The sequence below is a fragment of the Asterias rubens genome, chromosome 19 (assembly GCF_902459465.1).
Source record: "Asterias rubens chromosome 19, eAstRub1.3, whole genome shotgun sequence".
Lineage (NCBI taxonomy): Eukaryota > Metazoa > Echinodermata > Asteroidea > Forcipulatida > Asteriidae > Asterias > Asterias rubens.
This window is the reverse complement of record NC_047080.1, coordinates 12,354,685-12,366,878: the sequence shown is the minus strand read 5'-3', so window position 1 is coordinate 12,366,878 and position 12,194 is coordinate 12,354,685. Positions and strand designations below refer to the sequence as shown.

General features: G+C 39.0%; 1 protein-coding gene across 1 annotated transcript; it reads left to right on the top strand.

Moving 5' to 3' along the window:
• The first annotated feature begins 2,247 nt into the window (after nt 1-2,247).
• Nucleotides 2,248-11,077, top strand: LOC117303090 (nuclear receptor subfamily 2 group E member 1-like). Its single transcript, XM_033787167.1, has 6 exons — nt 2,248-2,417; nt 3,281-3,556; nt 8,385-8,738; nt 9,218-9,469; nt 9,777-9,947; nt 10,408-11,077. The coding sequence occupies exons 1-6, from the start codon at nt 2,399-2,401 to the stop codon at nt 10,647-10,649; spliced, it is 1,314 nt and encodes a 437-aa protein (XP_033643058.1). The 5' UTR covers nt 2,248-2,398; the 3' UTR covers nt 10,650-11,077.
• Nucleotides 11,078-12,194: the final 1,117 nt, after the last annotated feature.

Genomic DNA, 12,194 nt, shown 5'->3' with positions numbered 1-12,194 from the left:
GAATCCTTGCCCTTATGAAGTGTCCAAATTTACACATTATTAGTGCGAATCTGCCATTTGGAGAGTCGATCTACTTTACTGTCGCCTCATCTTGTTTCTCTGTTGTCGAATACAAATCAAATTAATGTAAAATTCAAAACATGTTTAACTGAAATTAAGATAATTTATTATAACTTTAAAAGGAAAATGGTTTAAATGTCCAGAAGGCAACTGGACGTTATTAATCCAGGTAAGAGCATTTTGAATGTTGTGAAACTTCTTGTTGTAGATGCACAATATTGCGGCTTCCTGTTTCGTCACAGATATTCACCTTTGTGGTTAATTTATGAAATGTTGTTTCCGACGTCAACAGATTTGCCATTGGAAAAGGGATTCTAGATGCGTGAGCAAAAAAGGGTTTGGGCCTAGCCGAAACGCTCAAGGTTAGGAGTCAACTGCAGCTGGTACAATATTATAAAACATTTTCCCGACAGTCCGTAAAATAGGCCTACATGATCTTACAAATATTCTACAAAAAACCGTTATGGTTTGTAAATCATTCATGAGGCTTGGCACATGATTTGTCTCACTAGTCTTGTAATGGTCTTGAATGATCAGGTTGGTGTAGAGCCTATCTTTCATTACTTTCCAGTTCCCGGTTCGAATCCCGTCTGAACACCTTGTCCCTTTCGACTGCGTTGTTTTATTCCCTTGAATATCTCTCTGAGGTTTTCCTCCCATATATAAAGCTAAACCTTCCAAACTGTTCTTCTCTCTATTTGGTTATTAGCTGTTACAGTACAGTGATTATGTTCTTTGTTAGAGTTATTGGCTTTACAACAAGAAACAAATAAAATGAAGTGACATGTACACCCAGAATCTGCAAGAGACACGCACACGATGCATAATGAAACGATGATGGCGTTTAAACGAGGCAGGTGGACAATTGACCTGTTGCATGAGATGAGACAGCGCTGTCCTCTATTGATTTTTCTAGCAACGAGAAAATTAAACTCAATTAAACTGACATATCGCGAGGATCGCCGGGGGCTGATGAAGCCTTTCTAACCCCCGGGGACGTGTCATTAATTATCACACTGGTTTATACACAAACATGAATAAAGAAAAACGCTGAATTAATTTGGTCTGTTTCTTGTTCAGTATTGATAACAAATTATATCAAGCATTGTTTGACTGACACACAAAATGACAATTGTTTACTTTTTAGAATGATAGATAAGAATAGTTTTTTTTGTCCAAATCTCAAGACAGAGTCCAATAGGCTCTCCTAATAAAGGGAGCTTGGTTAACTGAAAAGATAGTGCTTGGTTGCCGTGAACATCTGTAACACAATATTGAAATACTATGCAGTGCTTTCATCCTATTACGATGTAGCTTCGCTGAAGAGTCAACAAGCCCAGGCGATTGCGAAAGTTGAACTAGTACCCTTTATTTACGTGCAATTCATGATCATATTGATAATTAAACACCACAAGACAATGGGCAGCATTTGTTTTCTTTGTGATGAATATCATCAGAGAATGCCCTTTGACTGTAATAATCAGGTGCCGTCGAACAGTCCGTGTGGACCGCGCAGTCTTAACACGGAACGCGGTGAGCGTTTCGTCAAACACCGAAGTCACATCTGGGTACTTTCTCACAGATTCCTCGCCAATAATCATCCTTGTTTTTCTGGCTCCGTAACTTTTCAGGCGACTGTTTTATGATTCAATAGATTCATTGCTTGGTATTTTGTTATGTTTTTGTTAGTACTTCAAATAATTTTACTTTATTTTGGGTGGTGAGGAGGTTTTTTAAGAAATCGTATTCTTCAAAATTGGTTTCTGTATTTATGAAAAATTGCGCAATTTTGTATTATTTTTATTTTTTAAATAAAAACGTATTAAACTTGAGTAAACTTTTTGAAAATTTAAAGATACAAAATTTGTCAAAACATAATCTCCTTGTGCTCTACCTTTTCATTTATTTCACCAGCAACCGTTAAAACAAATAATATACCACACATTCCACAATACCGCGTCAAGTAAAGGCGGCGGAACTTATTCAGATAAATCAACTCATCAAACAGTCTTTGTGTTTTTTTAATGACTAGATTCGGCCGGCCCTGCCAGGATCACGCACACATTGCCCCTTTGTTTTATGATAACTAGATTATTATTGGTAATAAAAAAAAGAAAACAGATACGTGTAGACTCAGATGTTCAAATGATCAGCCGATATCGGAGTTAGCGAGTCGTTGAAGCAAGGAGCCACCGGTCGGAAATCAACAGGGATCGGTCACTACAGAGCTTGATTTCATGCTCGCAAACATTAGTTGCTGGTAGTTCGGTACTTGTTCGAGGAGAATCAACTTTATTCAAGCAGGTCATCAAGAGAGGTACTTCAAACACTGGGTCTAATGGAAGGCTTAAATTGTTGTAAGTTTGACTCCAGTAAAAACTGATCACGTTTGTACATAGGTCTACACTATGTTCGTATTAAATTTGTGTTCATTACTCTATACGCGCCCGGCAACTATATTTCTTGTTGATTAGTAAGTTAGTTAGTTAGTTCAGTTTTATTTCGTTAGTTAGTCAGTTAGTTAGTTAATGAGTCAGTTAACTAGTTTTTTTTTTTAAAGTTAGTTAGGTAAGTTTGTTAGTTAGTGAGTAAGATTAATTGGTAGTCAGTTGTTAATTGAATATACCAGTTCAGCTAAAAACATGTCATTTACTTTGCCATAAGGGGATTGTGATATTTGAATGTAATTGATGCCAACATTGACTGCCTGATCAATACAACGTTCACTCTAAAACCTGTATTATGATGACACTTTCACATAGCTCAACTTCTCTACATAATAGGCCTACAGGCGCAAATTGTATTTAACAAAACGTTTTAACTATGCTGGCAAGAAACACGCTACCGAACTTTTCCATTCTGAAAAACGTTCCATCATTTACTCATTGTTCAGCATTATTTAGGTCAGGTTTAACCCTTCACTAATCTTCCCTGTAATACGATTAAGATATTCATCTCTTAATCTGTAAGATCATACCCTGCTTTCACTTTAGTATACAATTACTTAACTGATTGCAATAGATGGTAAAGGTTTATCAGTTTTAACTTTTTGAGCAGAACATTTGTAAGCACTATATAGACTTTGATCACGCATGCACTGTAGTTCAGTTTAAACAAGTTTATTTTACTAAAGCTTAAATCACACGCTATTAGTTTGTTGGTTCCTATAATTTCAAGTTAAGATCAAAAGTTCATTTGTGTCTATTTTGTTGTTTTGAAGCACCCCACGGCCCTTGTATGGCGCTCGGTTCTTCCCCGCCACCAGCAGGCAAGAAACCCGACATTCTCTGCCAAGTCTGTGGGGACCGGAGCTCCGGGAAACATTACGGGGTGTTCAGCTGCGATGGATGCCGTGGGTTCTTCAAGCGTAGTGTACGGCGCAACCTCGCCTACGTGTGCAAGGAGAACGAGAAATGCGTGGTGGATCTGACGCGGAGAAACCAGTGTCAAGCATGCAGATTCAAAAAGTGTCTCGCAGTCCGAATGAATAAAAATGGTAAGTCATTAGTCATCAGGTTTAACTGGGCCCAATTTCATAAAGCATGTAAGCACACAAAACTTGCTTAGCAGGGAGTGGTAAAGGCTTAGCAGAAACAGATTACAAGCCAAAAGTACATTAAGTTTGCATTGTTGTGGCTCATTGCATTTTTGCCTTGCAAAGAACTTTTCAAGCAGTATTTCCTGCCTCTATGAAATTTGGCCCTGGTGTCTTTGGCTGCCTTTGACTTTCATGGAGCTCTGTTTGATCCAACTTGAGAAGAAGAAAAAAAACATTTCTTCACCGTTTACGGCGGTGTCTTCAAGCCTATTTTACTTTGACGAGTATAGCTTATAAGGAAACTTAAACTTGACAGTTAATTTTTATTATGAAGCATTCAATTCCCCCTGTATCTTAAGAAACTTGTGAAGGGAGGTATAATGTGATGCTTTAAGGTACCGATGGGAGAAGCTCTGGTCCGAGATGGGATTCAATACCTGGTTTCACGGAATTTAAAGCCCTGCAAATACACCGTCCCACGTCTTTTTCGGCATATAAGCGGTCAATTTAAACCTTGCGTTACCCTTTGGTGCAAAATTGAGACCTAAACAACGGTCATTTAATTTCACTTAATGATGACTATAGGGCAATTCATTTTGTTCTTTTTCGTCCTGTAATTTAAAAAACTATAACATTCAATGTCACAAACCACCGAATTCAGTATTCAAGTTTACAACAGCTGATCGCATAAAAAAAGTCTGGCCTGTCCACCCTCTCTGCTTATATGAACGCCGATTTCGAATGCCTAAAAAACACCCCAGCTTTAGTTGAATATAGTGCAATCTTGAATGGCGTTTTGAAACTGAAGAGTAAAACATAATCGGGAAAACATTCGCCTCCCCCACCCTTTCCTTTGTCACTCCACATCCGATTGAAATCGGATAACCCAGTTTTGGGATAACCTCTTTTGACTTTAACCTCCCTTATAACCAATTTGAACCAAAAACGTATTTGCCTTTACTGGTGGCAGTCATGAACTTTTGGTTTCAATTCACAATTTGGCGCGTGCCTTCTGCACGCCATGGCTGTTGAAACAGTCAAACACTCTCCCTTTGAAAAAAAAACTTCAAGCCAGACTCCAACTGCTATTTTTATGTTATCCGTGTTTATCGACCACCGCTGAGTTTGCTTTGTGAGAGGTGTTAACGTACCTCCATCTGACATCAAAACCTATTGAGATTACAAAACAAATAAAATCCGAAACTCTTTTTATAGATGTTGTTCTTCAGTTGGTCGGAGGAGGTGTCAAATAAAGGTTGCTGAAATATTTCTCTGGGGCTTCCAAGTGTTAGAAATTGACTAATGTCTGCTGGTTCATATGATAGCTCTATAAAAAGAAGAAATATTATATATTTGATTTGGAGAATTGGTGTCAATGTTTGTTGTCATCATATCGTAATAAGCAAACAGTCCATAAAATATTGTTTTAAGAGGAGTGTCAATTACTGATAAGTTTTTGGTTTTGAAGTATGTTAATACTTCAAAATACTTCAAACCCAAGAACTTAAAAGTTTTCTGTAGTCGTTCAAGCAAATTCGGACTTTAGCCTTTTGGGGCAAACTTCCGTAAAAAAAACCACCAACGATCTAATTGTTATAAAGAAATGACAAACTATGTAATATTTCCTACTTGACACAAAGCATCTTTATTTTTCCATGGTGCTAAGCACGCCCATTTGCTTAGCAGAAACAGGCTTCAGGCGGCCCTTAACCTTGCTTATTCTTTGTACAATACAACAATTAAATTTTCTATGTGACCGAAATTTGTCTCGGAAGGATCCAGAAATGGGTGGAAAAAACCGACGCAGAAATGATTTTAAAAAAACAATCCCCTTTTTGACTACCTTTCAAACTTCAAGAAGTTTGTCTATATCAATATTTAATTACCACTTCTATCTCTGGCTAATAGGATTTTCAACTTCATGTTGAAATATTGTTTTACACCAATCGTCGTGGATAATACTTTTATCCTTGGTTTTTGTCGAGAGAACCACCGGCTGGAGATGGGACACAAAAATACAATAAATAATTAGTGTTACGACCATTGGGGTTGTATCACAATAGATCTAGGCTTGATCGAGCGGTGACTTCGCCTCCCAATACCAGGGGGACCGCAGTTGTGAGAAAAATTGATCGTAAAATAATAATAACTCATGCACAACAAGACTATGATCAGTCGTTTGAACTGGGTGCATAGATACTGCTAAGCCGTGCGTGAAATATGTCTGTCGCTCTTGTGTTGTGGACCTTGAACGAATGTCGATAGTAACAAAAATAGATGAAGTTGGATCAGTTTTTCCCGGATGATGTTAGTCAACACAAATGATTATTGGGTGAAATGGTGTCTCCTAACCCGATTTGTAGATCTAAGTGTAAGTTTCACGAGCTTAGACTGTGGTTGGAGGATAGAGTTTTAGGACTGCGTATACAAGTTGTTCCCTCAGGAAATGTCACGGACCTCGAAGGACTTATCACAATAGCGTAAATTCTATTATGAAACAGATTGTTGAGGGTTTCAAATAGATGCTCCAAAAATCAAATTTGCAGAGCCCTAAAGAAACTCAGGGAAAAGGTCTCTAACCACAGATTTAAATGGTGTCAAATGTCATTTTATTTGATACACTTTCAAAGAAAAAAACATCATCGGACATAAAATATAAATTGGTTTGAAAATTATCAAAGATGAATGTTTGCGCCATTCAGAAGGTTAAGTTAAATGCTATTTTGATAGATCAATTCCAGGAACAAAAAAAAAGTGACTTCATCAAACACTAGCATTTATAACCTTATAATAACATGAGGTTGTAGAAATTTTCCCTCCATTTCCCCTCCATTTTCCTTGTTAGAGTAACACATATCCATTATATTGTTATACGGAACAATCCCTAAAATAATAAGGATTGTGTATGTCAATTTAAAAGATTGATTCAACACAGTACATCAGTATAGTGGTATTTTTTTACAATGAATTATAATGATAGAAGAATAACATCTATCTTTCATAAATACTAGGATAGCACCACAGAATGATGTCATACATAATCGTGTGTATGATTGACCCCATCATGTGTTTTTACCAAAAAAATACATCTCCAGCAGCCGATTTCAAGAAACGCTGCAGCGATTCGTGAAATCGGATGCTGGGGATTAATCCTACCTCGGGTTAGGACGAGTAGCTCGTCCTAACTTGGAATGTGTTCAATGCGTCCAAACATCTATGGAATTCGTCCTTAAAGACGCTGGACACTATTGGTAATTGTCAAAGACCATGGAAATCTTGTCCGCGTCATCAAAGGGGAACGCACTTTATCACTGCGTGTTGCTGTTTCAACAAGTAGTCATAACAAAATGTTTACGATGTCGTTATTAATTATGAACCGCAACAATAAATTCAATACTAAATACTAAATAATATTTCTATAGTATAGTGACGACTCGTGTATATAGAGTGAAAAGAGAATCTATTGTAGTTAGGACGTCCTTCAGTTCCGGGGCGTGTGGGCGCAAGACCAATAAAGACACGGAACGCACGCGTGGCATTTCCACCCTCCGAGGTCGGATGGATGAGGTTGACGCCATCAAATAAAGACAGCCTTTGTTTTCCCCCCTGCCGTCAGCTTTTCATTGAAATTAATTACAGTTGAGTTCAAGATCATCTGTCTTAACGGATAAATAGGTCAGGACGATCGACAGATCAATTCAGTCCTCCCCGACTGGTTTTTGTTGCATCGGGATGAGTTGGGTTATAATTAACATGTGAGCTAGAGAACAACACCAACGTCTACTTTCTACAAAGTGACAATAACTTCATTGTTCTGGAAGTACTTTAGAATAGGGTTGTACTAATGTTGTTTTTGACAGACTGTATGTTGAACTTGAAAGCAAAAGCTACGCTGGATGAGCGCTGAAGTTAATTCTTTTCGGCCATCCAAGCGTATCCACTGCCGAAGCCATCAGGGCCTAGTTTCATAGAGCTGCTAAAAGACACAAAATTCGTCTGTCATTTGTTGCCTATGCTTGTTACTGGTGTTCAGCTGTTGTTTGCTTATGGAAATTTGGTTGGTTATCCTGTTTTTAGAACAAAACTTCATGCTTAGCAACTTTGTATGCTTAGCAGCTCTATGAAATTGGCCCTGCAGGCGCTCATTTTCAGCCCAAGTTCCGCATCTTGTGCCTAAGGCTCTTTGTAATCTTCGATTGTGAGCCAACAGCCAGTCACGGCTGTCTGCGTCTAGTCTCGGTCTCAGTCGGTCAGGAGACTGCTGGTAGTGGCGCTGGATTATCGGTTGGTAATATAAAACAAATTAAAACATAAAAGAAAATTAAAAAGGGATTTTTGTCCTGGTATATTAATGGTGTTTGGTAGAACGGTTGTGTGTTTATAGATTTGTAAACTAGGTCAATATAAAAGGAGTTGTAATTATATTAAAATCACTCATGGAACATTCAGTCTTTGTGCACAATCCATGTCCATTTCCCATAAACGATGTTGCGCTCAAAAGCTATAAGCATTGTCGGGGACATCGGCGCAACTTAGAGTTAAGCCCGTCTCACCCGTCTGGTTTATGTTGGGGTGTAAGTTAGTTAGTTTGTTTCTCAATGGGGATTTTTTTCCACGTTGATATAACCAGAGTGAAATGCGAAGAATGATAAATGTAGAATATTTTGCCAATTAAGGCATAACTTTATTGTGTTAATACAATCGAGTGAGTTAACCTGAAACTATATTTTTTTAAGAAGGACATTATAAATGAAAGTAGCTCTGATTCTGTTCTTACATTGAACAGCTGTACAGCACGAACGGGCACCGAGATGTTACCAATACAGCCGACACAGCAGCCCAGAAAAGCCCGGGGCCTCCCCACCACTCAAGGAAGAACCTACACAATTCCCACCGGGGATTTCGTTTAACCACGACCCACGACTTTCTAGCTTCACTCCGGTCACGCCCGGTCACCCGGACTATATCAGCAGACTTCATCCACAACAACCGATGCCGTCTGCCCGGACGTGTTGGACGGACGTACTGGTGAACCCATTCCTGAATAGCCTACTGGTAGCTGACCGTGCCTTTGACCCTCGACAGCTGAACACTGCTACTACGGTTGAGCAAGGTGGATTTGGGAGTCAAGTCGAGGCAGGTAGGTCGTGAACCTCTGTGACGTCATATCCGGGGACAAGGGTTAAGATAAATCAGAATCTAACTACTTACCACTCTTCCACAGAAACGAAACCACATTATTTGTTATTCCTAATTGCCTCGGATGTGCTTAATCTTGTAGGAAATTGGACAATCTTCTTTAGTTATCATTTCACCGCATAATTCCTCACTTGTTCTTGCAAATTCTTACACATAGAGCCAACAACAATAACAAATTGTTTGTATGCCATCTTCTGACTGAGGTCATTCGTGTTGCGACATATTTTATATGCTTCTCTCTCCTATTTATTTTCTTTTAAGTGTTCATAACATTTGGGCTTAGTATTTTAGTAAGCAAAAAGTATATTATGTTTCCAAATACAATATCCATATTATCAATATCATTGAAAAGAAAAGAAAAACTGACCCGAACCCAAACAAATCTACAATTTTGTTTTTCTCTCTTTTTTTAAATACCAGAATCTCTTCCATCACGGTCATCAAGCTTTACTGATATCCATCACAACTGCAAATCCGATCTATGTCAGAGCAACATTGCAGAGAACGTGTACGAATGCGCAGCACGCCTCCTCTTCATGACAGTCAAATGGGCACGGGGTATCCCGGCATTCCTCGCACTTCCGTTTAGGGATCAAGCAATCCTATTGGAGGAGGCGTGGAGCGATCTCTTTGTATTGAGTGCGTGCCAGTGGTCGGTGCCCATTGAAATAGGTGGGTAGTGGTTGTTGTAGTCACTTTTCACACTGTCTCTATTTCATTTTTGACATCACTAGCATACTAAATGCCATTATTGGAAGTACAATACTCAACAATCAACGTGAGGGCCAGTAGTGTGGCAGGAGACTCTGCCCCTCCCCCCCCCCCGCCAGAAGAAATCTACCAACTTCTTCTGATAATGCCCTCTTCTAAATCCTCCTCTTTCGGTGCCGAGGGACAGGCTTTTGAGGGGAAAAAATCAACTGCGTCAGAGCCAAACTTTTTGGAGGCTAATTTTTCCTTCTTTTTCTTCTTCTTTCAGAAACCATGCTAAGCTCGGATTGTTTGTTGAATCCAACAGACTCAAACACCAGGCTGCCAGCACTTAAAGCAACTGTCAGGCAGCTACAAGACGTCGTGAGCCGCTTGAGGGCGCTACAGACAGACACCTTTGAGTACGCTTGCCTAAAGGCGTTGGTTCTCTTTAAACCAGGTATGAAAACAGATGTTGCCACCTTTTTTAACTTCAGTGAGATCTATTAACGTTGACAATTTGTATTTATTTGATTATTCTTTGAAAACCAAGTACACGTTATTAGGTGACATCTGATGGGGGCTAGGACACAGGTTACTTCCACTTTAATTGTTTTGTTTTTATTATTTTTGTAGACACAAATTTTGATTTTACTTTACTTTATTTAAAATTGTGTATTAAGAACAAAAACCAACAAAAACCATCGCAGCCAAAGGCTGAATTGCAGTCAAAATTACAAAAGAGATCAAATATGCAAGTTACAAAGAGTTAAAAAACCCGCAAAATAAACCAATGAAAACAAAAAAGGAATAATTTGGGGCACTGTTTCTTCAAAGTTACCTCCCTATTGGGGACTCCTTTTCAAAAGATTGTGTTTTACATTAGAGTCTTTATCATTTCCCTTTATTGAATTAAACAGAAGCAAGAGGACTCCGAGAATGCCAGAAAGTAGAGGCGCTACAGGACGAGTCCCAGTTGGTCCTCAATGACGTCACACGCGCACGTCAACCAATCCAGAGGGTGCGTTTTGGGAAGCTTCTTCTAGCCTTGCCCTGTATCCGGAACATCAACTCCAAGTGTGTGGAGGAACTCTTCTTTAGACGGACAATAGGAAGCGTACCAATCGAGCGACTGCTGTGCGACATGTTCAAGTCTAGCTGAAGAATGGGGACGTGTCAGAGGTCATCAGGGTCAAATTTCATACAGCTGCTTAAAGTAGAAAATGTTGCTTAAAATGTTCTGCTATGCAAAAGGAGCCGAATGCTAGTCAAAAATCGGCACCTGAACAGAAATATTGCAGATCTGCCAACCCTCCCTTATTTTGCAGAAAGTAAACAATATATTTCCATATTTTTATGAATAACTTTGAAAATCGCCCTGGTTATGGAAATTTATCCTAAATGTTGCATGTAAATGTAAACATCTCCTTGATTGTTTGTACAAAAACTGATTGCAAGATGCAAATGTTGGCAGCTCTAAACAGAATGGGGGACCGCCAACATAGAGCTTGATTGTTCATAGAGCGCCGGCACGTTAATCCAGAGGTCGTTGATCAAATCCCGCTCTAGTCAATTTCTTTCTTTGTTGAACCCAAAATCAAATTGTGTTAACTTTTGACTGGTAACCTTATTCTAGTAAGCATATTTTTGTGCTTAGCTACTCCTTATTTTTAAGCAGTTGTATGCAATTTGACCCAAATTAAAGGCTCGGCCATGCTGCAGTAATTAAATGTTATTTATTCATTCAATTTGTTTTATTTATTAGTTTGTTAATTAGTTTATTCCTTGACGAGGGTTACGAAGGACAAAGGAAGGACATGCAGCCTTCCAAGGCAAAGGTTAATTAGTAAAATTCACGCGCTACTACGCCACAAGGAGAAAGAGAAGTACAATGTAGGAATGATCGAGGTACTTTCGATTTCTTATAAATAAATATTTAAAACATCATTATTTTATGTATCAGTGATTTAAATATCGGCTTTAATATCTCCCTCGATCTAGTGCGGACTTGTTTTGATAGCAGTTGGCAACATTAATGAAAGGCAAATCATTGCAGTCTCTTTGCCGCATGATCAGAGTTTACGCTTTCTAGTGGTTCAACTCGATCTTAAAAACTGACTATAAACTGGTTTTACTTCCACTGAGAAAGAGGATTATGTCCCCTGGAGATTATGAGTGCCCCCCCCCCCTCCCAGTGCAGCAAACCATAATTCAAACCCTCTTCTTCTCGTTTGAAACAGTCTCCTCCATTCCATGTTTTAATTTCCCGGAGACAAAATCTCCGGAGGACAGATTTCCGTGGGACACCGAAACGCCTTCCTCCACAGCATTGGCTACCAGCCCAAGTCTGTGTGGTAGGCCTTTCAGTGTGGCAGACCATACACCATCACTGCCACATCATTCATGACTGCCCTGACCTCAGATCACCAAAAGCGCGAGCAGTGACTCCGAGATCTCGATGAGGTTACCAAGTGGCTCGAAGTCACTAAACTACCAATGTAAATGTTCATCTTGGTGCAGAGATCAGATGAAAAAAGAAGGTCCAAGACATAATAATCACGTTTGAAGTCCTTCTAATAGAGGGCGCTGTGTATTTATTTTCTCATTATGATACACGGCAACCGGCATTAACGTTTAATTTTGTGTAAAATAAATTACTGACGTGTTTTATGTAAAAAATAATATTTCAAACAACGTATACTTAAGT

Bases quoted from the DNA above. Each gene is read 5' to 3' on its own strand.
- LOC117303090 (XM_033787167.1), top strand. The intron at 8,739-9,217 runs GTAGGTCGTGAA...TTTAAATACCAG, and splicing joins TGGGAGTCAAGTCGAGGCAG to AATCTCTTCCATCACGGTCA. The intron at 9,948-10,407 runs GTATGAAAACAG...TGAATTAAACAG, and splicing joins GTTGGTTCTCTTTAAACCAG to AAGCAAGAGGACTCCGAGAA.